Source organism: Mustela lutreola, chromosome 4 (genome assembly GCF_030435805.1).
Source record: "Mustela lutreola isolate mMusLut2 chromosome 4, mMusLut2.pri, whole genome shotgun sequence".
Classification (NCBI taxonomy): Eukaryota; Metazoa; Chordata; class Mammalia; order Carnivora; family Mustelidae; genus Mustela; species Mustela lutreola.
The window spans coordinates 188,672,586-188,698,174 of NC_081293.1; the positions used below are offsets into that span (position 1 = coordinate 188,672,586).

A 25,589-nucleotide genomic window follows, 5' to 3' on the forward strand; every position below is an offset into this window, starting at 1 on the left:
CGGTGCCCATCAGGGACTCCCATCAACTGCTGTGTGTGAGGCAGAACGCACCCAGCCCTCCACATCCACGACACACTCTGCTCAGGAGTCAGTCTGGGTTTCGCAGAACTTGAAGTTCACAGCGGTTGGGGGAAAGAAAAAAAATACGAATATATAACTTCTGTAAATTGAACGGAGATGTAGGACCATGGGGCCATGTAGTTAGGGCTCCTCTTAGGATTGTGGAAGGAGCCCCAGCGAGTGAGAGGTCCTGAACCTTCAGGTTCATCATCTTTAGCGTAAATCCACACACAGCCCCCAAGACCAGTACTGGGGGCTGTTCTACCCCAACACCCAGAAAAGTGCCTGTATACAGCAGGTGCTAGATAAATAGACGCTGAAGAATGAGCTTTGGTCGCTGCCCACTTCAGATAAATATTCTTTTATTTCCATGCTCCACTGTGACATTTGCAGCTCAGGTATTCAAATCTCACAGGAACAGAAAACCCACATTCGGAGGGTGTCCAGTGTGCTCAGATGTGGGAATGGGCCTTCGTGGGTAGAGCCCCGGGGGTCCTTGGGGGCGGCCACTCATCCCTGTCACCTTCCACTGAGTGATACAGACCCCACCAGGACAAAGGGAAGCTGACGGGGCCCCAGTGATGCCACACAGTAGCCACTTGCTCTAACACCATGACGGATGGGCCAACTCCAAGGCCAGAAGCCCGGAAGGAGAGGTGCCTGGATTAGAACCAGAGCAACAGACAGTGACGGCCTCCTGCACTGATGGCTACTGCATCATTTTGACAAAAAATTAAACAAGATGCCACTGAGACCCTGAAAAACCCAATGACTCACTGCAGAAACTTAAATTTAAAATCAATCCATAAAATAGTATCTAGAAACTCTGTGTCTGGTGCCCATCGGCCACAGTCAACAGAGAGTGTAAATAATAAAACTTTAACAGACTAGTAAAAGGCAGTAACGGGCCCACCTATAGTCACTTCTGGTTAGTCTACTAATGATCTACTAATGACCCCAAAAGTGGCTTAAAACTGAAAACCGTTATCAGTGAGAGATTAAGAATATAACTTCATCAGGAAGTCAACATTAAATGAACAGTTCATTAAAAGTTTTTGTTTAAAAAAAAAAAAAAAAAAAAAAAAAACCTTCCCAAATAGCTACTCCAAGGAAGCCACACCTGAAAGGCATTAAAAACATCCTCGCGGGCTCATTGCCGGCCACCAAAGAAAGACGCCAAGGAGAAGAGGGCGGAGGCACCCGTCGTGGGCTTGGTGGAGCCGGTATACTGAATCACGTACTCCGGGTAGACCTGGTGCTTCTCGAAGACCACGAAGATGGACGGGTCGGACATGCTGTTCACGCAGCTGTCGTAGAATACATTGCCAAGGCCCTCCTTGGCTGGGGGACGGACGAAGGAGGCATTGCCTCGGATGAACTCCCCCACCAGCACCCGGGCCAGGAACATCGTGTGCAACTTGGTGTCAGATTTGCTGTAGTGGTGGGAGTACGCTGCATCCCGGGCAAAGTAGCTCCCTGCAAGGACACACACGGGTTCAGCTGGGGTGGAGGGCGGCGGGAGGCAGCCCGCAGCCTGGAAGAGGATGCTTGGGGGGGGTCCTGTCAGCCAGGCGACACCCCTGCCTCCCTCTTCTCACATTTCTCTAGCCTCTTCCTTCGTGAAGGGCATCAGGAGTCTCACCAAACTCTGAGACAGAAAACTCAAGTTCTGACTCGGTCCCTCAAATCCTAAAGGTTCCCCTGGGCACATCATTACTTAGCCCCCAAACCTCAGCTCCCTCAGCTCTAAAATGCAGCTATCACGCCAGCCTCATAGGGTTGGTGTGGAAAGGGAGCAAGATCCCATACAGGGACAACCGTAGCCACTGGCAGCCCTGCAAAGAGAATTCTGAAGCTCGTCGAATGGGACCTGCACTGAAGGCTGCCACATACACATTTGGAAATAGGACCCACCACCGGCTTCCATCCATCCTGTGCCCACAACTAAACCTGATTAAGGCTGATTGATGGACAAGTGACAGAGTCCAAAGAGGGCTGCGGACTACAGCATCACATCATATGAGACTTTCAACTTAGCAACCGTGTCATGGTTACAGCAAAGAACATCCTTGTTCTTAGGAGGCACTCAAGGGGGAAAGGGCATGACATATGCCACTTGCAAGTGGGTCTAAAGAAATAAAGCCAATGTGGAAAAAGGTTAAAGCTGATGAATCTAGGTAAAATTTATGTAGGGGGTTTTAAAATACTATTCTTGAGGCTTCCCTGTGAGTTTAAAATTATTTCCAAATAAAGCTTGAAAATAACACAGAGAAACAGCTAACTCTCATTCCAGCTGGGATGACACGTACACCCCCCTATTTGAAGCGTTCAGATTCCCATTCCAGGGATCACGCAGGCACAGTCAGGCCGGACTCGGGGCTGGGAAGGTACCTGCTCCCCTCCCCCCACGCATGCTCACCATCCCCACAGCCACACAAAGCCCAGCCTGAGCAGGGGTGCTCCTGCTAGAACCTTGGGCGAGGCTCCTGGCTGCACACAGAGGACAGGGTAAGGGTGCCAACAGCTGGGCACCCTCCCCCAGAGGGCCAGGGGTCCATAACTCACTGAGTTTGACCCCGCTCATCAACTCACACTGGTCCCCCATGCCCTCTATTAATTTGCTTTAAAAGGGTTTCCCAAGAACAAATACTGTGAAAATGTCTATGCTACCTAAAGCAATCTACACATTTAATGCAATCCCTATCAAAATCCCATCCTTTTTTTCAAAGAAATGGAACAAATAATCCAAAATGTACATGGAAGCAGAAAAGACCTCGAATAGCCAAAGGAATATTGAAAAAGAAAGCCAAAGTTGGTGGCATCACAATTCCAAACTTCAAGCTCTATTACAAAACTGTCATCATCAAAACAGCATGGTATTGGCAAAAAACAGACACATAGGATCGATGGAACAGAATAGAGAGCCCAGAAATAGACCCTCAACTCTATGGTCAACTAATATTTGACAAAGCAGGAAAGAATATCCAATGGAAAAAAGACAGCCTCTTCAACAAATGGTGCTGGGAAAATTGGACAGCCACATGCAGAAAAATGAAACTGGACCACTTCCTTACACCACACACAAAAATAGACTCCAAATGGATGAAAGACCTAAGTGTGAGAAAGGAATCCATCAAAATCCTTGAGGAGAACACAGGCAGCAACCTCTTCGACCTCAGCCGCAGCAACTTCTTCCTGGGAACATCGCCAAAGGCAAGGAAGCAAGGGCAAAAGTGAACTATTGGGACTTCATCAAGATCAAAAGCTTTTGCACAGCAAAGAAAACAGTTAACAAAACCAAAAGACAACTGACAGAATGGGAGAAGATATTTGCAAACGACATATCAGATAAAGGGCTAGTGTCCAAAACCTAAAGAGCTTAGCAAACTCAACACCCAAAAAACAAATAATTCAATCAAGAAATGGGCAGAGGACATGAATAGAGATTTCTGCAAAGAAGACATCCAGATGGCCAACAGACACATGAAAAAATGCTCCACATCACTCAGCATTAGGGAAAAACAAATCAAAACCACAATAAAATACCACCTCACACCAGTCAGAATGGCTTAAATGAACAAGTCAGGAAATGACAGATGCTGGCGAGGATGTGGAGAAAGGGGAACCCTCCTACACTGTTGGTGGGAATGCAAGCTGGTGCAACCACTCTGGAAAACAGCATGTAGGTTCCTCAAAAAGTTGAAAATAGAGCTACCCTAGGACCCAGCAATTGCACTACTGGGTATTTACCCTAAAGATACAAACATAGTGATCCTAAGGGGCATGTGCACCTGAATGTTTATAGCAGCAATGTCCACGATAGCCAAACTATGGAAAGAACCTAGATGTCCATCAACAAATGAATGGATAAAGAAGATGTCGTGTACACACACACACACACACACACACACACACACACACAGTGGACTACTATGCAGCCATCAAAAGAAATGAAATCTTGCCATTTGCAACGACATGGATGGAACTAGTGGGTATTAGGTTTAGCAAAATAAGTCAATCGGAGAAAGACAACTATCATATGATCTCCCTGATATGAGGAAGTGGAGATGCAACGTAGGGGGTTTGGGGGGTAGGAAAAGAATAAATGAAACAAGATGGGATCGGGAGGGAGACAAACCATAAGAGACTCTTAATCTTACAAACCAAACTGAGGGTTGCCGGGGTGGGGGGTTGGGAGAGGGTGGTGGGGTTACGGACATTGGGGAGGGTATGTGCTGTGAAGTGTGTAAACCTGGTGATTCACAGACCTGTACCCCTGGGACTAATAATACATTATATGTTTATAAAAAATTTTTTTTTTTAAATACAATAAATAAATAAATAAATAAAAGGGTTTCCCAGGCCCTGGGAGGAAAGCCAGGTTCTGCCGGTGGGGCCACTTTTGCCCTTACCCTTGCCATAGGAAGTACCATGAAGACCACAGACCCGCCAGTCGAAGTTCTGCTGGCAGATGGCATCAACGAAATTCGCACTGGTGCCGTGGAAGAGCTGCCGCTCATCGACCACCTTCCCTCCATTTCTCTTCTGCATCTGGCCTTTTTGCCTAGAATCATGAGACAGGAGGCAGAGGGTGCTTGCTGCCAAATGCAGGCCACTTGACCCAAGAAAACACATTTTATTAGAAGCATCATGAGTCCAGGCCCATGAGACCAGGGTGAACAGCACAACCTGGGTGCAAAGCCCACGGGAAGCCTTTGCCTCCACAGCTTAAGGCCTCTTCAGCTTCTTGAACTCCTGAAGCAGACCAGACCCACTTCTTCCCCACTACCTTGCTTCCTCCAGAGCTTAGCTAGGGAAGCTGGGGAGCTGGAGGATGCTGGTCAGTGGGGGGCCGTCCCTCTCCCCCTGTTACCCCGATTTCATCACTAGTCCCAGAGTACAGATGACACTGCTCCAACCCCCTCTTCTGGGGACAGGTCAGCAGGACCCCAGGCCCGCCATGGTAACCTGCTGCAGATCTCCTCCCTACAAGGACAAGCCACTGAGCACCCAAGAACATGCCAGTCCTCAAGCACAAAAATGAGGCGTGGCTCCCTGGCTGTCAGGACACAGCTCTATCTCCCTCTGCGCGTGGGTGGCTTACACGGACCGGTCCCGCTGATCTTCCGCCAGGGAGGCAGAAGTCACCAGCACAAGTGCTGGTTGTCACTAGGGCAGCTTGAATCCCCTCAGCTCGAGGGATGTGCCAGCACTAAGCTATAAAGATGGAGAGATGGGGAGAAAAGCAGGGACACAGTCCCTGATGCCCCCAGCACTGGGAAAGCAGTGGCTGCCATCTCAGATTGTCCCTGAAACCCAGGACATGTCTGACAAGCAGCTAGCCTCCCGTGTATATACTAGAGGGGATGGTCAGCAGCCCAGCAAGAGTGGGCCCTTCACGTACCACTGGTAGACTTCCCAAAGGGCCAAATTCTGGACTCGCTCAATCTTCTGGACAAAGTAAAAAGGCAGCGTACGGTTGAATAGGCTCCAGACCTTTTGATACTCGTCTGATGAAGAACTGAGGGTAATCTTCTGCAGGGAGCAAACATTTTTTTTCTCCGTTATCCTCGAAGTGTATATAGATCAGTGCCTTCCCAAGGCTGCTTATAAAATGCTAGAACTGCAAGCAAGCCCAGACAGGGATCACTACTCTCCCTTGGCCAGAGGTGTAGTCTCTCCAGCTGTGGGCTATTTGCGGTTTGTGGTCACTTCCCTTCTGTTCACTGTGGAACCCTGCTGAAGGACGGGCATGTGATACGTCGGCACCACTTTCGGTGTCCCCAGGACATCCCCGCTCCTCCTCTGTACCCACACAGACTACAGAGTCTACACGACCAGAGCTGGTGTTAATACGCATGGAATGTGCACGTTTGGCTGAGCGGGGCAGACCCCATTAAAGAAGGTGTGTATGGCAGAAGCCCTCCTCACCACAAGTGCCGGGGAAGATGTCAGGCCAGCAGACAATACACATCAACGCAGGAGCATGAGGAGATTTGCAGGGATGGTGCCTAGCTACTGCCTCCTCCCAGCAGAGCCCACCTCTCCCTTAGCGCCCTGCTCTGGGAAACAGCACCCCCTAGGGGCCAGGAGGGGCCCTGACCGAGGGCAGCTGATGTCTGCAGTGACAATTCCTGCACTTTCAGCCTGCAACTAACCCGCTGCCCTGTTCCTGCTCCTTGAGGCTTGGCTCGATGACAGCCTGTTAAGGGATCCCTGGGCGATCACTCTGTACCATGGCCTTCCCCTACGGTGAGTGCAGTCTGAATGTCCATGCATCTCCTGCAACTGAAGTTGTGACTGGTTTCCTTGCTTCCATCCCATGGGAGGACACAAACTCCTCTCCCCCAAGTAGGGAACCAGCCTGCCCCTCCCCCCCAGACCAGACTGTCAAGGGCTCCCATACCTGTCATGGCCTACAGCTCAACCATACAACCAAACCTGCCTGACCTCCCTCCTGCTCCCCAGGGGCTATGCATGCCCTCCACCCTGCCCTGGGCTCCTTCCCTATGCAGTCTCCATCGACCTGTATGTTCTTCCCCTACTTCTGTCTGTACAACCATCAGCCATCACTTAGGTACGGACCCAGTGAAACCTTCCCTATTCCCCTTCATCTGGTCACCTGGCCCTGTGACGCTGAGTACTACCACTCAAGCTCGCCTAGCCCTTCGCACATGTGTCTGGGCTGCTGGGGTCTGTGTGCATACTGGGGTCTGTGTACAACTCGATAAGAGGAGTCCTCCCAGGGAAGACAGACACAGAGCCGTCAGCACAGTGCTCAGCAGGATGCCAGCGTCAGAGGACCTCATGTACACAAGGCGGTAGTGGACAATGGCCTGAGTACTCCATAGAACTCAGTGTAGCTCTCGTCAGCTGGAAGGCCTGACATGAGCCATGTGAACTGGTGTCCCTGTCTTCTGGTATCTGGCGCCTTCCTATAGCAACTCCCCTCGACATGTCCCTCATCACACTCAAATCCTCCCCTGGCTTTTTCTTTTCTTGCTTGGTAAAACTAATACTTATTGGCTAAACAGCGGTTAAGCTCTTATTTCTGCCCTTTGAGAAATTTCCAGGTCATCATCCTTCATCCACAATACAGCCTTTTCCCTTGGGGCCCCAACCATCTTCCTGGTGGTCATCCAGCCTTAAAACCCTTAAGACCCGAACCTAAACCCACACACAGCTCCTGCCTCCTGCCCCAGCCTCGCCGGACGGCTCCCTTAGTGGTGGAGTCTGCTCACTCACTGTGTCTAAGAATACCCTCCTCCGTGGCCCGAGGCAGTGTGAGTCCCATACCTTAAAGCCAGGGTCTGGCAGGGCCGAGGGGTCCCAATGGTCTGGGATGCTCTTTGGGCCTTGAAACTTGACACTGCTACAAAATGTAAACAAAAACACTGAGATTTTGTTTAGTCTTAGGCAGAGCTACTACTGGTGGCTGCCACTCACAGTACCAGCGGTCTGGGGTCTCAGCATACCATTTGGTAAGAGCAGGTAGAGATGGGGAAGCCCCTAAGCATACTATCCATGACATGGGAGCACATCTATCTTTGCCCACGCGGCCAAACCCCAAAATCTCGGGCACAAGGGATCCATTTCTCACCTGTATCTCAACGCTTGCATGGAAGGCAGAGAATAACTGATCAAAGGAGCACATACAAACTTTCATCCACAATTTAAAAATTCAAAGAGCTCTCTTTTCAAGAGGCCTCAATGAGGTGTAACTGGCATACAAAAACACTTTTTAAAAAACAGAAAATGTATGTCACAACTCATTTAGCAGGACTGCCTGGCTGGCTGTCGGTTGAGCATCCCCCTTGATTTCAGTTCAGGGAGACAGAGCCCCGTGTCAGGCTCCACACTCAGTAGGGAGTCTGCTTTCCCCCTGCTGCCCAATACTCGTGCTCACGCTCTCTCTCAAATTAAAAAAAAAAAAAAAAAAAAAAAAAATCCTCCTCTGACAGTAGGAAGTTGACTACAACTGCTAGGAGGCTATTTGTGGTCTGTAAATATCCTATTTAAAGGGACTAAGCTTATTTCATACAGCTGCAATATTAGCATGTTTAATTACAGGTTTCATATAACATAAGCACCTTATCATCTTTCCAAAAAATAAAAATAAACAAAGACTGAGTTCTAAAAGACATGTGACCCAACAGGTCTAGGAACAGGAACTATGTCACTGTAATAGCAAATCCTTCTGATTCCATTTCAGAATGATCTGTTCTTTCTACAATAGATCTACCTTCTGTTTCCACTGGCATGAGATGTGTACCTTCATCCTAAGCCTCAAAGAACTCCCACAAATAACTCTCCTAGGAAAACAGCACAGTTTAAAATAACTAACCAAGGTCCCATAAGCAAAAATTAGCCAGAAACAGACCGTGGAGACTGAAGATGCTGAAATTATGAGGCAAGATTATAAGATTATAACAGAACAATTATCTTTTCTGTGTTTAAAGAAATAAAAGAAAAACTTTAAAAATATATGCAAGGAACTGAACTATAAAAAGATGTGGAGGGTTTTAAAAAGAACGAAAAAGAACTTCTGGAAGTGAAAGACACTCCTTGCTAGGCGAAGTTCCAAGGACAACCTTGTGAGCAAGGGAGACCGCCTGAGGAGAGGGAGTAAGTTGAACAAAAAAGGAACGGTGGTTATCCAGCATGCCGAGATGAGAGATACGGAGGAGAAGCTGGGACCAGGAGGAGAGAGAGAAGGCCTGGATCTGGTCAGAAGCTAACCAAAGCTCTGAAAAGAGAGGAGAGGAAAGGCTGAAGGCTATTTTAAGGAGAACAAAGGAGAGGTCTAAAAAGCCCCAAGAATCTCCAAAAGGATAAATAAGAGCACACGCCCTGCCACACCAGGGTGAGAGCACAGAACAGCAAGACCAACACAATCTGAAAAGCAGTCAGAGGAAGACAAGAATGAGTCTGGAAAAGGGGCTCTGCTTAGACCAACAACCAATTTTCCAACAGTAGCAATGGAAACCAGGTGACAGTGGAATGAACTCTTCCATGTTCCAGGAGAAAATAACCACACCCTAAAACGCTAGAGCCAATAAAAATATCTTTCAAGACTGGCTCAGTGGGTTAAGCCACTGCCTTCGGCTCAGGTCATGATCTCGGGGTCCTGGGATCGAGTCCTGCATCGGGCTCTCTGCTCGGCAGGGAGCCTGCTTCTCTCTCTCTCTCTCTGCCTGCCTCTCCATCTACTTGTGATTTCTCTCTATCAAATAAATAAATAAAATCTTAAAAAAAAAATGAAGATGTAGTTAGGCAAACAAAAATACAATTTTCCAACAGATCTTCATCTAAGAAAATTTGAAAAGACAAAGCAGTAAAACATGAGTAAATCTAATGAAACATTCATTGTATAAAGTAACAATACTCATGAAGTTAAAAAACAAGAGAGGAAATTAATGGAATAAGGTATTTGAAAGCTCTTACATTAGTTGATAGGAAGACAAAGATACTGACCAACTCATACCTAAGAACACGTTATAATTTCTAGTGTGGCCTTTAAAAAAATTAAGTAGGGGCGCCTGGGTGGCTCAGTGGGTTATAAAGCCTCTGCCTTTGGCTCAGGTCATGATCCCAGAGTCCTGGGATGGAGCCCCACGTCCGCTCTCAGCTCAGCAGGGAGCCTGCTTCCTCCTCTCTCTCTCTCTCTGCCTGCCACTCTACCTACTTATGATCTTTGTCTGTCAAATAAATAAATAAAATCTTTAAAAAAAATAAAAATAAAGTAATATAGTACATAACTTCCAAACTAATAGGAGGGGAAAAAATGAAATGACCAAAAATATCCATAAGGCGGCAAGAAAAGAAAAAATAGGGACTCAATCACATGAATAAAACATTTTTATGCAGGATATAAGGACAGTAAGGAACTAAACCCAAAGAGCCAATGTGTAAATGCCATTTCAAACTTCACATCAAACTCTGGTATTAAAACTCTGGAATGCGGAGATCATATTCTGTGACCCTGTCATTCGTGTAAACAGAGAAGTTGTTTCTGAAAGCAACCCACTCTAGGAGTCCCAGCTGGCTAGAGAGGCGGGAGCAGACTTGCTTACTAGAGTTCCAACAGCTGGCAGCCGTCACTTGGGTTCACAGGAAGAGCCACAGGCTTCACTGCGTGGACACTGTGTGACTCTCAGGTTATGCACTAGGAAGATCCTGCCTGAATCAGGCATATCTTAGTCTGAATCTGACCAAAATGATCGCTTTTATTTCTGATGTGTGGTGTCTGTGGCCCTCTAAAGACCACATTACAGTGATAACAAAAAACATCCAGTCTCAGAAAGGTGAAAGATTTTTCCAAACTGTATCTAAGGTAGGCTTTGATTAGGGGAAAAATAAAAAATAACTTCCAGAAGTAGAAGCGGCCACAGTTAACTAAACTCTAAATCCAGAAGCAATACACAGGAGAGATGGATCCATTTTACTAAAAAATAAACATTTCTGCCCGGGTACAATACTTTATAAACAAAGCTGGCAACTAAGAAATCAAGAGAAAAGGTTTGTGATTTGTATAAGAAACTGAGTGCTGATCTCCCCAGTAGATAAAAGGTTCTTAACGTATAAAAAAAAAAAACACCAAAAGGCTGACAAAAAATTGAACAAAAAGACAAACTCCCCACAGAAAAAGAAAGGCAAATGGCTGGTAGATTTAGCAAAAAAACTTTAAACTTCACTCATAAGAGAACGCAAATTAAAATACACTGAAACACCCTTTGCCACACATGAAAACAGCAAAAGTCCAAGAGCTTGATGACTCACTGGTTGCCAAGGCCAAGGCAGTACCTCAAGCACCTTGAGGCCAAGTGTATAATGGTTCAACCCCATTAAGAGGAATTTGCATTTATCTTCCAGAACATTAACCTTCCTGAACATGAAACCTCACGTACACCATATCATCCACCGTAGTGTTACCCTTGTAACAACAAAAGATCTGAAACAATGCAAAACTTCCCTCCAAAGGAGACAGATTAAATAAATTAGGGTATGCACAGGTGATGGAGAGCCACGCAGACAGACAGATTTCAGAAGACTTCAGTGTCCTGAAAGGGAAAAGAAAAGGTACAGAGCAGTACATACAGAATGCTGCCTCTAGTTTGGTGCAAGAAAAGTGAAATCAGAAAATACTTTTCTCTATACGCATTTGCTCATTTTCGCAGAAAGAAAGATAATAAAGATAAATCAGAAATGTATGCAAATGGCGACTCATTGTGGAAACGCTGGAGACAACAGGAAGACACTGACTACTGAGTATACCCTTTTCTTGGACTGATAATACCTTTTCTCTCTAGTTTGTATCAAACTCTTCTTTAAATGACCATGGTCCACAAATACAACTACTGAGGTCCATCTGCAAGACCCCAGAAGAGCCAGCAGAGAAAAACTATTTGGTTCACCATGAAACAGAAATGAGCCCGGTTTCTCTGGTTAAAGGAAGGCGCAGCTGGCTGAGGACAACACTGGCTGAAGTCCCAGCTTGGGCTGTGCCACACCCCATGTACCAGGTGCTGTGGTACCTGCTGCCATCCAGCCACTGTCCTCCTGCAGGTGGCCATGTGGATTAGAGAGAAAGAACCCTTCTCCCAGCTCTAATCCCAGGACATCTGCACCCAGCCTAAAACTACTGGTTCAGTGGGGGTCTGGGTTGAGCCAAGCTCTTAAATATGCCCCATCAGCTGCAGGAGGGCCCTCTCCTGCTCCTAAATGCTTAGAAGGCCCCTAGTGGCTTCTGGAACTCAAAAGGGATCCCGCCCCGAGGAAGAAGAGACTAAGCGGCCGCTAAGAGACCAGCGGCTGCAGCCATTTTCAGGTTTTTGGTATCCCATGATATGCAAGTACATAAAACCATGAAACACATAATTTTCTTATCGGTATATAATTCCATTATTTTTCTATCACTTCGACATCTTCAAACACTCAGATCTATGATTCAACTATTCAACTGAAAAATACAAACTGATGAGCCAGCTTCAAGCCTAACCGGCTTGCAGAGCACAATAAGCAGCCTGTAATTGTGAATCACAAATCCTCTACCCAAAAGATGACACTGTGGCCCCAAGCCTTTCCCAGCCCCTGGCACACAGATACCAGCAGTCACACTGCCACAGGTAATGGCACCGAAGCTGGCATTCGCACATGATGCGACTGGAGAACAAAGAGCCACGTACTTTGTCAGAAGCCAAGTCCACAGCTCACTACCAATAACAAAATCGGACTCCAAAAACAAACAGAAAAACCCTAAGAGCCACTATAAAGATCCCTTCCAAGTTAAAAAGCAAAATATACAATCACTTGAAGATGGAGACAGACAGAAATTATGAGAAGTGAGATTATTACTGTTCCCTAACCATTCTCTAAATTAGTCTAAAGTCAGGAGTAAGTTTTTTGGTTTCTGGAAAAATCTGCACAAGAATACCGTATGAATCAGGAACACCACTTGCACACTTAGAGTTAAAATATCTAATTATATGGCATGCGCCTAGGTGGCTCAGTCGGTTAAGTGTCCTACTCTTGATTTCAGCTCAGGTCATGTTCTCAGGGTTGTGGGATCAAGCCCCACATTGGGCTCTGTGCTCAGTGCGGAGTCTACCTGAGATTCTCTCCCTCTGCCCTTCCCCACCTCTGCGTGCACCCATGCGTGCGCGTGCACACACACATACTCTCTCTCAAATAAATCAATCTTTTTTTTAAAAAAAAATCTAATTATACAATTCTTTTCCAGTGTCTTGGGTCTTTTTTTCCCTTTATTTCATGTTACACTTCGTTTGGCACCTTAATGCTTTATTAACTAAAAGTTAATTAGTCTACCACACAATTAGAAAAATACTCTGACATATTTCTATATACCTGAATTTTATTTATCATCTTATAATCCATGCTAATACTTCTCTCTCTGAAATGTGCTAAGTGTATCCTGGTTTTCCAGTTTCATGAATTCTCAGACCTTTTCTGGAACATGGATATTAATACCAGCACTATAGTATTAAGTGAAGGAAAGTACGAAGGTCCTGCCTTGGGGGGCGGGCCTGGGCACTCAGAGACAGAGCGCTGGCACATTCAGTGACACAAGCCAACACACCCTCTTACTGCGTTATGCCAGCCCGGGGAGGCTTCCTGGACGTGCAGCAGAGCACGGCCCCCTGGTTCTCATGCCACCTACCAGGCTTGCTTCACCTTCACCTCCTGCGGGGACACGAACCTGGGTCGCCGGCAAACCTTTCTGACTGTGCCATAGACCAGGTTTTTCTGAACAAACACTAAAGAAGAAAAAAAAAAAACAAAAACACCAAATGCATATATATACACACACATAGGATGGCAATGTTTTATAAATACAAACTAAATGGTTTGGAAAACTAATCCTAATGTGTAAAGCCTAGAGTCAGTCTGTTAAAAAAAAACAAGGCAATTTTCACATTTCAAATATTCCTAAAAGAAAATAGGTATCCTTAGGAGACTGGGTTTAATGAACACATGAATGATGAGTAATTGACATATCAATTATACATGAGCACTTTTAAATTGTTCCTTCCAATCTTGTTTAAACCATTATTTTGCTTAGCAATTTTTCCCAACTTGGATATAAAAAAAGCTTCAGCCCAGCCTGAGACCAAATTACCACATTTTGAGCCAGGGGGATTTAGAGTTAATACACTAATTTTACTCATAACTTTTTTTAATTTGACTAAACTGACTCCACAGCAGTATTTCTCAACCTTTTTAAACCTGTACCATCTTTAATAAACAAAATCCTTGCCCTACGCCCACCCCCATGATCCTCAGGTCCATCCTGAGGGGATGAGAGGAGACACTGATCCTCAAGTTGAAAAATCACAAACACCTATGAGCTAGATTACATGTTGCTTGCCACCAGGAAAACCCTGTCACATCTTACTTTCTGCACTTAAGAATACAAAACCAGTTTTTTCTTTTTCATTTAAAAAACCATTTTAACATTAATTTGTAGGTGTCTGTAACTTATGTTACTGCATTTGAGCATACACTGCATTTGAGCATAACATCACTGAGGTGGAAGTCCCTCATGCTGTCGCCCAGGTGGTCATCAAAATCAGAACTCGCAGGGGTCCCCCACCTTCTAATCAGGAGCCCAGGCACCAAACATGGCTACCACAAGCCCTACTGTTGTCCACCCCTCACCTCCCATCAATAATTAGCACACTTACTTGGGTTTTTATTGGCCTCTTGACTGACATCATCCTAAGTCTCAAATGGTCTTTCACTGATAAAACTACTCAAGACATGCAGAATAAACTATATTTGAGACCCACTCCCTACCCTTCTGTGGATGGGAAAAAGTGAGTTTTTTCCTTTGTTACCCCTACAAGGAACACACTAGGCTAAGTCCCTAAACAAGCGTGACCTTGGGGATTCTGCCCATCTGATCGTAGCTAATAGATATCGCTGTTCTCCCTCTGGTATGGAGGCACTGGCAGTGGCCTTGAGCAAAGCTTGTGACAAGAGTCCCTAAAATGACAGCACTAGTCTTCCTCAATCCTACAGAACCAATCATTTGACCTGTTGTGTGTGTTTCTTAATTGCACTTGTTTCCTAATAATATTTTGTTCATAAACATGTCTGGCTGACTTGGGTCTGAGACTTGCTTTCACAACATCTCGCTGTGAGACGGGAACCTAACTCACCTCAAACTACTTCTGTTGCTGCTGTGATCCACCACCAGCAAAACGAATTGTGCCTATCCACGTGAGACTGGGTCAGTGTGGCGTGAACACACTTTTTCCTGCAGTTTACAGAAAACCGCATGTGTGTGCTCTTTCCCACCCTTACCCTGATTCTCGGTTCTGTCCCCTGGGGATGCAGCCTAGGCTGAGAATGGTAAAGGCCGCATCTGACATTTCTGGCTCTGACATTTTCCAGATACTTAAAAGGAGTGTTTCAAACAGTTGCCAGTGGCCTTCAGATGGGTGCTAGTTGCAAGGACTTGATCCTCATGTAACTCGCTGCCCCTTTCATGCATTTGTATCTATCAGACTGTGGACAGGAAACCAGACTTGACCTATGGCTACTGGACCCCAGCAGATGCTGAGGGCAGGTGAGCCGCTCTCCCTGCAGAGAGCACAGAATCTCTGCAAGGGCACACTGAGGGGCAGCGGTTCCACCCTCACCAAGAAAACAAGCACTACAAAACCACAGCGAGCAGGTCGCGTGGTGTTAGGATAATTCAGTGCACACACTCTGCTGCCCTCCACATAGTAGAAGGTCCATAAAACAGAAAAAACAGCAAATTGTATTTAAAGGAAGGCCCAGTGAATTCCCTCAAAAGGTGCTGAACATTCAGAAGGACTCAGAATTTAAAAGGTAAGGCAACACTGAGTTAAACAGAGCTGGGGTGATAAAACCATGAGGAAATGTCTTAAGAAAAGCCACAGAAAAAACTAAAATGAAAAAAAAAAAATCCTCCAAAATCAGTCACTACATGAACTGGCCAAAGGGTATTTGGCCTGTTTCTGTCTGTCTGCAAAGGCAGCCAGGACAAGTCACTTAAAGTTCAGTGTCAGGACACTATGGGCGCAGGACAATCCGCTTCCAGTAACTTTTAAGGAAAGTGCACATCTAGCATGTGCTCAGTCTGCAGCCCACCTGAGCCGCAGGTGCTGAGAGGACGATGGGGAGCCGCCAGGCCAGGGAGGACAGGGCACAGTGCAGAGCAGAATGGCTGACACCAGCCAGGGACCAAGGTTAACCCTGGGACCCCAGAGCCTCGTCCATGGCCTACAGGACCACCAGCACTGCACAAAAGCGGCCCCTGCCCGTTCCTCCACACTTCGGGCTCCCGTCCTTCCTCGGGTTCCTCTCCCTTCAGCTCCCTCTCCCCGGTAGCTGTTCCTCCATCCACCCCGGGCTGCCACCATCTGTCACAGGTCTGACTCCCCTTCCATGTGGACAGCACTTCAGGAGCAGGGACCCCCTCTCCTTTCCTTTCCTGGCCCTCAGTGTGTACACGGAACTTCTCCAGGGTCAAGGAGGGAAAGGCCGGGCCAACAGATGGCCAAACCCAGCTGGGTGAGGGCAAGAGGTCAGGACATACCTTTGAAGTCTAACTCGTATTTGTGCTTTCCAGCCTGGAACTTCAGGACGGCTGCCTGGGCGTCAGAGCCCGGGGCACAGTACGCCAGGTAGGCCTTCTCCAAATCGCTGCTGCTGACAGTGGTCACGGGGTGCTCCAAGCCCTACAGGGAAAGCCAGACAGATACTCCATGAAGGCAAAAAGCTACGATGATGAAGCAAGCTGCTGGGCGCGATCCACACCACACTGCAGACATGCCTGCGGTGGGTATCTGTGTCATGGGGGAGGCAGGGAAGTGGAAGCCAGGGAGCAGGGGTGTGGCAGGAGAGGGAGACACAGCATAGAAGCCAACACGAATGCCTCCTAAAAGCTGCCCGGGAAAATAGTAAATGCAGGTCCTGCTAAGCAGGTAAGTGGACTGTGCGACAGAAGACAGCAGCGTTCAAATTACTCCTAATGGATGACACAACCATTTGAATGAGGGTGAACGTCAACACTGAATTCTTCGGTCCACTTGGAGGGATGGGCTGAGCATGGCTGCCTCTTCTCTGCCCATTCTTGCACCCAGCAGCCTTCAGAGCTTAGTCCCTCTCTGTGTTCTTTCCTGAGCCCACGGAAGCTCTCTGTCAAAATGCATTACCCATTTTGATCCCACACCTTCTCTCCAATTACCTATAGGACATCTAAGATTTGGGGATGGACTGAGTTTGAATTCTGGCCCCTCTGAACTTCAGTGATCTCAACAGGACAGGAACAGGAACAAACTTAAGTCACATCCCTAACACGAGACAAGAGTGCCGTCCCATCCTCAACAGGCTGGAAGAATCATTAAAATAAGGCCTGGAACCAGCACAGTGCCTGAAACACACAGCACAGTGCCTGGAACCAAATGCAAAGGTGCCACAGAAACATTGGGCCAGTTTCTAGATATGCCCGTCTGAAGTTTGAAGAGGAATCTGGTCTGGAGACAGAGGTGCAGAGATCACTTAAGGTGGCCACTAATGTCAGAAGAACATCAGGCATGGGCTGAACCCTGGGGACCCTCCCCCCAAAATTCATGAAGGGGAGCAGAAAGAAACAGCCCATGAAGGAGACAGAGGAAGAGCAAGGCAGCCAGGAGACTGAGGAGGGAGTGGGCCAAGGCTGGAAATGCCACCAGATTTGGCACCTGGGCCCTTGACCATTTGCAGTGTCAACAGCACTGTGAGGGCTGTGCCTGGCAGTGTCCCACCTCCTTCGGGCACTCCACGGATAGTGACTAGATGAGGGGCACCTGGGTGGCTCAGTTGGTTAAGCAACTGCCTTTGGCTCGGGTCATGATCCTGGAGTTGAATCCCGCTTTAGGCTTTCTGCTCAGCAGGGAGTCTGCTTCTCCCTCTGACCCTCCCCTTCTTGTGCTCTCTCTCTCTCTCTCTCTCATTCTCTCTCAAATAAATAAAATCTTTTTTTAAAAAAAGTGACTAGATGAACAAGTAACAGGAACAGAAGTCAGATCCTGGCAAGTAGGGGAATAAACGAGGGTCTTGCCTTTCAAGTAGAGATGGATGCGTCGTTCAGGTACAAAAGGGTGAGGCAACAGTAGAGGTTTTATAGCAAGGTAAAGAGGATCACAGGCAAGGGGGAAAAAATGCAAAATGTCAATTGACATGAGAAGCCTGCTGAGAATGATCCAAGGAGGATACAGGTCAGGTTAAGGCATCCTGGAGCCCAACACCTCAGGGACGTCAAGGTCAACATAGGAAAATTCAGTGGGCTAAGAACAGTAATACCTTTAAAACCAAGATTACGTTATGAATTGAATTGTGACACGCTGGTTGCCAAAAAAGATAAGCTGAAGTCTTAAACCTAGTACCTCGAAACTTGACCTTATTTGGAAACAGGGTTACTACCCTGTAATTAGTTAAGATGAGATCATGCTAGAATAGGATGGGCTCCTAAAACACACAACCTATGCCCTTATAAGAGAACGGTCATGTGCAGACTCAGGGAGAAGACCACAGGACAACGAGGCAGAGCCTGGACTGAGGCACCCACAAGCCAGGGAAGCCACCAAAAGCTAGGAAGAGCAGGTATGATTCCTAACAAGTTTCAAAGGAACATGGCCCTGACACCTTGGTTTTGATTTCCAGCATCCAGCTGTGAGACAGTACATCACTGTTGTTCTAAGCCACCCAGTCTGTGGTAGCCTCAGGAAATTAATATAGGGTGGAGGCAATGTGGACCTGAAATTGGGCTATACATCCTGAAATCAGGCAGAAGAGAACCTAGTTTCCCTGAATCAAAAGGAAATGGTCCTAAACTGTCAATTAGCAGAAAAATAAGCAAGAAATCCACATACGCAGGGACTCCAGGAGTGTGTGGGGAAAAGAAGAGCTAGAATGGACAGGCCACCCTAGGAGAGGATCCAGCTGATGGTACCAAATGAGACCACACAACCAAAAGCCACTGAGCTCACACACGTGCATCTGTACCCCAGCACTGTGCAATATATCAATGATACCCAAATGCAGGTCATTGCCAGAGATTCTCATGTCCTGAATGAGGTCATACACTCCGCCTATACAGCAAGAAAGTAGCCGCATAGAAAAGAATAAGGGAAAAGCCTAAGTAGGGGGTGTTTGGAGGAGAAAGGCCCCTACTCCCTAAAGTCATGACAATCCAGTTTGCAAAGTCACCTAAGGAAAAATACTTTTGCATAGGGTGTCACCAGGGTCTAATGTCATCCTACTCAGCTCCCCAAGAAAGGGGACAAATCACAAAACAAAAGCTGAGAGGTTGTTGCATTAGCTAAGTTTCTCACCTGCCACAGGGTCCCCCCTGATGCTACCAGGTAAGCTCCATTCAGGGAGCATGACCAGCCCCTCATTCTCTCCTGCTCCTCCACGCCAGGCACGGCCTCCCCGCTCCTGCTCCTGACCGAACCAAGAGCAATGGTGGGGAGCCTCCTTGAGCAAATCTACATGGCAAGGAAGGTGGAAAAAACCCCAGGATGCTCAAGAGGGGCAAGTAGGTGGGAAAGAGGGCAGACAGAACAGCCACCAAGGAAAGGTTGGCACTTGAGGACGCAGAGGGGAAGCAGATGAAGGCTGAAGTGAGGCCCCTGATGATTGTGACCATGTCCAATAGGCCAGAGGACAGCAATTACTCTGTCCTTCAGCCAGGCAATGTCTCTGCCCTGAGGACCTGCTAGGTATAGGCACTATTCTCCACACAGGGGCACACTGGAGGCACAAGAGAGACCAACCTCCCTGTGCTCATGCAGCCCTCATTACAGTGTTACCAGAGAAGAAGACATTCCAGGTGCAGGTAAGAACAAGAGACTCAAGCTTTAATATAGCCTTTTATAACCTGGAAGAATATAAGTGTCTATCAGATCATAATCCCAAAATTCATTTTGGAAAGCTATCCATATAGATCCACATAGATGTGGTGACCTTCCTATCCTTGTACCTCTACAAGTGACCAGGGGACTCAATCTGACTCAGCCATGAACATCTTCAAATAATTGGCAGCAGCAGTTATTAGATCCAGATTCCAAATCAATACCTGAAATGAATCCACTTTCTTACACTTGCCCACATTCTGTGAAGTTGCTGCTACAGGCAGAAGGCCACCTCTGAAAAGCCTTCAAGTATACTGTGCAGCTACCCACACTCTCCTACACACACAGGCACTTGTTCTGGAGTTACCTGTTTGACAGTTAGAGAGGCATCTCTCTACCCCATTTAACAAAACCAATGAAGAAATGTCAATTCATTATAATCTATAGTCATTCAGTTCTCATGAAGCCAACAGATACCTAAACATTCAAAGACAGAACCTCCTACGAAGGAACAACTAACTAGTTTTGCCCTAATTCCCCCAAAGCAAGAGTCATAGGGGGATATGGACATCTTTGCCTCTGTCAAGGACTCTCCAGGACAACCCTCATGTTCGTGTCTGGGAACGGCTCCTCCATCACGGACGCTTGGGGGAAAACACTTGCCCTCTTTCTGTGACACTTACTTGTTGTCCATATTCCTGCCAAGAACCAAACTCATCAGTCCAGTACCAAACCCAGTCAGTGGTGAGGATGAAGTGTGGAGGTTTAGTAACCGAGGAGGCCGTGGAGAGGCGGCGGGCGGGGGCCGCGCCAAACATCATGGACTCAAAGTCTAGACAATCATAGTGAAAGTTGCTGGCTGACTCAGCACACAGGATCCTGCAAAAGAACATGAGAGGTAAATGGAATTCTCCACCAGCCAAATGAACACTTGGGTTCTACCTGTGGTCTTCTTGATGCTCAGCTGATAGATGTGAACTTAAATATAACAGTGTCACACTGTGGGGGGGGGGGGAGTTCCAAGTGGGAAGAGGGGAGGACAGTCGGTTCTTATACAAAAAAATAATAATGAAATTAATATTCTCTGAAAATAAAATTAGTCTCTGCAAGAATGATCAAGAAAAAAGGAGAATATTAGAAATACAGACGGTAAAAAATGAAAGATGCCATAGATACTAAAAGGGATATTATAAACAACTTTATGACAATTAGTTTGACAACAAATAAAATGAACAAACTCCTGAAAAATATAATAAATTTACCAAAATTGACTCAAGAAAAATAGAAAACCTGACTGATCCTCTAACAATTATAAGAAACTGGGCAGTAGAAATTGACCCTTCAAATAAATAAAATCTTTAAAAAAAATCTTCCCATAAATTAAACATTACACCTCGATATTCTTTAGACACATGGTCAATTATTCAGGAAAAAGCAATTCTAACGGTACATGAGTGTTTTCAGAGAGCAGAAAAAGAAACCATCCCAATCTCATCTTTATGAGGTTAGATATTTCCCAAGATAAAAACCAGATCAAGATAATATCAAAAAATTATAGACCAATCTCACTCAAACATGGATGCAAAAATCTTAAATTAAGTACTGGCCATCCAAATTCAGCAGTGTGTGTGTGTGTCAGAGAGAGAGCGAGAAAGAACTGCACAACTATGACTTAAGCCTAGAAATATGGTGGACTTATCAGAAAATTAATGTCGTTAACTGCATTAACAAATACAGGAGAACAAAGTATGGACTCTTGATACAGAAAAAGCACTCAATAAAATTCCATTTTTTTTAATGATTGTTTTCTTTTTTTTTTTAATTTTTTATTTTTTATAAACATATATTTTTATCCCCAGGGGTACAGGTCTGTGAATCGCCAGGTTTACACACTTCACAGCACTCACCAAAGCACATACCCTCCCCAATGTCCATAACCCCACCCCCCCTTCTCCCAACCCCCTCCCCCCAGCAACCCTCAGTTTGTTTTGTGAGATTAAGAGTCACTTATGGTTTGTCTCCCTCCCAATCCCTCCCAATCCCATCTTGTTTCATTGATTCTTCTCCTACCCACTTAGGCCCCCATGTTGCATCACCACTTCCTCATATCAGGGAGATCATATGATAGGTGTCTTTCTCTGCTTGACTTATTTCACTAAGCATGATACGCTCTAGTTCCATCCATGTTGTCGCAAATGGCAAGATTTCATTTCTTTTGATGGCTGCATAGTATTCCATTGTGTATATATACCACATCTTCTTTATCCATTCATCTGTTGATGGACATCTAGGTTCTTTCCATAGTTTGGCTATTGTGGACAATGCTGCTATAAACATTCGGGTGCACGTGCCCCTTTGGATCACTACGTTTGTATCTTTAGGGTAAATACCCAGTAGTGCAATTGCTGGGTCATAGGGCAGTTCTATTTTCAACATTTTGAGGAACCTCCATGCTGTTTCCTAGAGTGGTTGCACCAGCTTGCATTCCCACCAACAGTGTAGGAGGGTTCCCCTTTTTTCCGGATCCTTGCCAGCATCTGTCATTTCCTGACTTGTTGATTTTAGCCATTCTGACTGGTGTGAGGTGATATCTCATTGTGGTTTTGATTTGTATTTCCCTGATGCCATGTGATATGGAGCACTTTTTCATGTGTCTGTTGGCCATCTGGATGTCTTCTTTGCAGAAATGTCTGTTCATGTCCTCTGCCCATTTCTTGATTGGATTATTTGTTCTTTGGGTGTTGAGTTTGCTAACTTCTTTATAGATTTTGGACACTAGTCCTTTATCTGATATGTCATTTGCAAATATCTTCTCCCATTCTGTCAGTTGTCTTTTGATTTTGTTAACTGTTTCCTTTGCTGTGCAAAAGCTTTTGATCTTGATGAAATCCTAATAGTTCATTTTTGCCCTTGCTTCCCTTGCCTTTGGCGATGTTCCTAGGAAGATGTTGCTGCGGCTGAGGTCGAAGAGGTTGCTGCCTGTGTTCTCCTCAAGGATTTTGATGGATTCCTTTCTCACATTGAGGTCTTTCATCCATTTTGAGTCTATTTTTGTGTGTGGTGTAAGGAAATGGTCCAATTTCGTTTTTCTGCCTGTGGCTGTCCAACCACTTGTTGAAGAGGCTATCTTTTTTCCATTGGACATTCTTTCCTGCTTTGTCAAGGATTAGTTGACCATAGAGTTGAGGGTCTATTTCTGGGCTATCTATTCTGTTCCATTGATCTATGTGTCTGTTTTTGTGCCAGTACCATGCTGTCTTGATGATAACAGCTTTGTAATAGAGCTTGAAGTCCGGAATTGTGATGCCACCAACTCTGGCTTTCTTTTTCAATATCCCTTTGGCTATTCGAGGTCTTTTCTGGTTCCATATAAATTTTAGAATTATTTGTTCCATTTCTTTGAAAAAGATAGATGGTACTTTGATAAGAATTGCATTAAATGTGTAGATTGCTTTAGGTAGCATAGACATTTTCAAAAATTCCATTTTTATACACAATTTTTTAAAACCTCTTAGAGGTGTCTGGGTGGCTCAGTTAATTAAGTGTATGCTTCGGCTCAGGTCATGATCTCAGGGTCCTGAGAATCTGCCTCTCCCTTTCCCTGTACACACACACACACACACACTCTCTCTCTCTCTCTCAAATAAATAAAATCTTTTTCTTAAAGATTTTATTTATTTACTTGAGAGAGTGAGAGAATGGGCATGAGAGGGGAGACTGTCAGAGGGAGAAGCAGACTGCCTGCTGAGCAGGGAAAGCCCGATGTGGGACTCAATCCCAGGACTCCAGGATCATGATCTGAGCTAAAAGCAGTCACTTAACCAACTGAGTCACCCAGGTGCCCCTCAAATAAATAAAATCTTGAAAAAAACCAAAAAACCCTCTTAGCAGTCTAGGAATAAAATTGGGATTTGTTAGCAAGTCAAAGATTCCAAATATTCACTCATGCTTAAGGTGAAACATTTAATAATTACTCCTCTTAAAATCAAGGGAAAGAAGAAGAAAAATAATATTCCAGCTAATCACCACTTACATTCAGCATGCCACTGGAGGTCCTAGCCACTACAATCAGGCAATAAGGCAATAAAAAGAAGTAACATGCGTAAGTATAAAAAAGGAGGAAATTAAAATGCTATTCACAAGGGTTCCTGGGTGGCTCAGTCAGTTAAGCTTCTGCCTTTGGCTCAAGTCATGATCCCAGGGTGCAGGATGGAACCCCACACTGGACTTCTTGCTCATTAGGGAGTCAGCTTCTCCCTCCCCCTCGTAAAATCTTTAAAAAAAAAATGCTATTCACAGATACTAACTTCTAGATAGAACACACAGGCAACTTTGAATTACAGATAATTCAAATTATCAGTAGAGTCTTCTTAGTTCAGATATTTTAGTAAAGTTGCAAGATGTAATAGCTGACAAAAAAGTCAATTGCATTTCTGTGCATCAGCAGAGAGAAACGATTTTTTAAAAACTGGGGATGCAATGTACAATGTACAAAAGTTAACAATGTTTTATGGTGTATATATATTTTTAAAGATTTATTTATTTATTTAACAGACAGAAATCACAAGTAGGCAGAGAGGCAGGCAGAGGTGAGGGTGGGGAAGCAGGCTCCCTGCCGAGCAGGGCTCCATCCCAGGATCCTGGAATCATGACCTGAGCTGAAGGCAGAGGGTTTAACCCACTGAGCCACCCAGGCGCCCCGTCTTATGGTATATTTAAAAGTTGCTAAAAGAATAAATTCTACGAGTTCTCATTATATCATAAGGGAAAAAATTGTTTTTGTAACTGTATGAAGTGAGGGAGGTTAACTGAACTTATTGTGGGGGTCGTCATACAATGTATACATCTGTCAAGTCCTTGTGCTGCCCACCTTACACTTCTACACTGTTGTATGTCAATTCTATCTCAGTACAACTGGGAAAAAAAAAAAGTAATTCTCTAACAAAAGATACCCAAGACCTCAATGGAGAAATTACAGAACTACTGAAAGACATTTTAAAATATTTAAATAAATCAGCTGCTATCATGTATATGAACAGAAAAATCTCAGCACCATTAGGATGTCAGTTCTCCTAGGACTGACAACAGTCAATGTAATTTCAATTTCAAAAACTGCAACAGAGATGAACCAGTAAGATTTAGAAATTTCTAAGGAGGAGCAAAAGACCAAGAGCCCAGGGAGCTCAAAGACAGACAAGATGGGAGACTGGCTTATCAGATGCCAACACACACTCTAAAGCTCCACTAGGTAAGACAGTGTGACACACAGACAGACAGACCAATGGAAGAGAAGAGACCAGAAACAGACCTGGGTGTATTTGCTAATTCCGCACCTGTCACAGGTGGCCCTGGAAATACATGGAGAAGAGATGGCCTATTTAAACAAGTGATATTTGGCACATGGGTCTGAAAATAAGCTATAAAAGGTATTAAGAGTTTGCCAAATTTGGCTCAATTTTGACAGGTTTAAAATAACTGCTGGCAATGGATGTTGGGGATGGCAGCACAACGATGTGAATATAAAGCCACCCCAGTGTACCCTTACAGATAGTTAGGATGGCAAATTCTGTTATGTGTATATTATCACAATTTTAATTTTTTTTTTTTACAATTTTAATTTTTTTAAATAAGTATTTTTTTAAAAAAGCAATTTTGGCAAAACTGGTAAATTCATCTGTGTAAGAATGAAAGTGGACCCATACTTCACCACCTGCAGCAAAAGAGTAAACACAGTCCTTAAAACATCGAGACTTTGGGGGCACTTGGATGGCTCAGTGGGTTAAAGCCTCTGCCTTTGGCTCAGGTCATGATCCCAGGGTCCTGCTCAGCAGGGAGCCTGCTTCCTCCTCTCTCTCTGCCTCCCTCTCTGCCTACTTGTGATCCCTGTCTATCAAATAAATAAATAAATAAATCTTAAAAAAAAAATCGAGACTTTTTAAAGAAAATTTAGAAACATTTCCTCATGGTCTTGGATAAGGATTTCTTATGACTCAAAAAGTACAAAACCATAAAGATAAAGATGGTTAAATACTTCTCTATATTAAAAAATATCATAAGTTGACAGGAAGAGTTTATTTTCAAAGCATATTTAATATCCAGAAATTTAAAGAGTTCCTAAACTAAATAAAAAACTAAACACACAAA

General features: G+C 45.2%; 1 protein-coding gene across 1 annotated transcript in view; it reads right to left on the bottom strand.

Moving 5' to 3' along the window:
* Nucleotides 1-405: 405 nt before the first annotated feature.
* Nucleotides 406-25,589, bottom strand: part of PARP12 (poly(ADP-ribose) polymerase family member 12) — a 41,976-nt gene continuing 16,792 nt past the window's right edge. The window contains exons 6-12 of the mRNA XM_059172015.1: nucleotides 20,129-20,324; nucleotides 16,145-16,286; nucleotides 13,238-13,334; nucleotides 7,357-7,432; nucleotides 5,465-5,595; nucleotides 4,473-4,624; nucleotides 406-1,536 (exon numbers count right to left, since the gene is read on the bottom strand). Of these exons, the coding sequence (XP_059027998.1) occupies nucleotides 1,211-1,536; nucleotides 4,473-4,624; nucleotides 5,465-5,595; nucleotides 7,357-7,432; nucleotides 13,238-13,334; nucleotides 16,145-16,286; nucleotides 20,129-20,324 (1,120 nt within the window). The 3' untranslated portion in view covers nucleotides 406-1,210. The remainder of the gene's footprint in view (nucleotides 1,537-4,472; nucleotides 4,625-5,464; nucleotides 5,596-7,356; nucleotides 7,433-13,237; nucleotides 13,335-16,144; nucleotides 16,287-20,128; nucleotides 20,325-25,589) is intronic.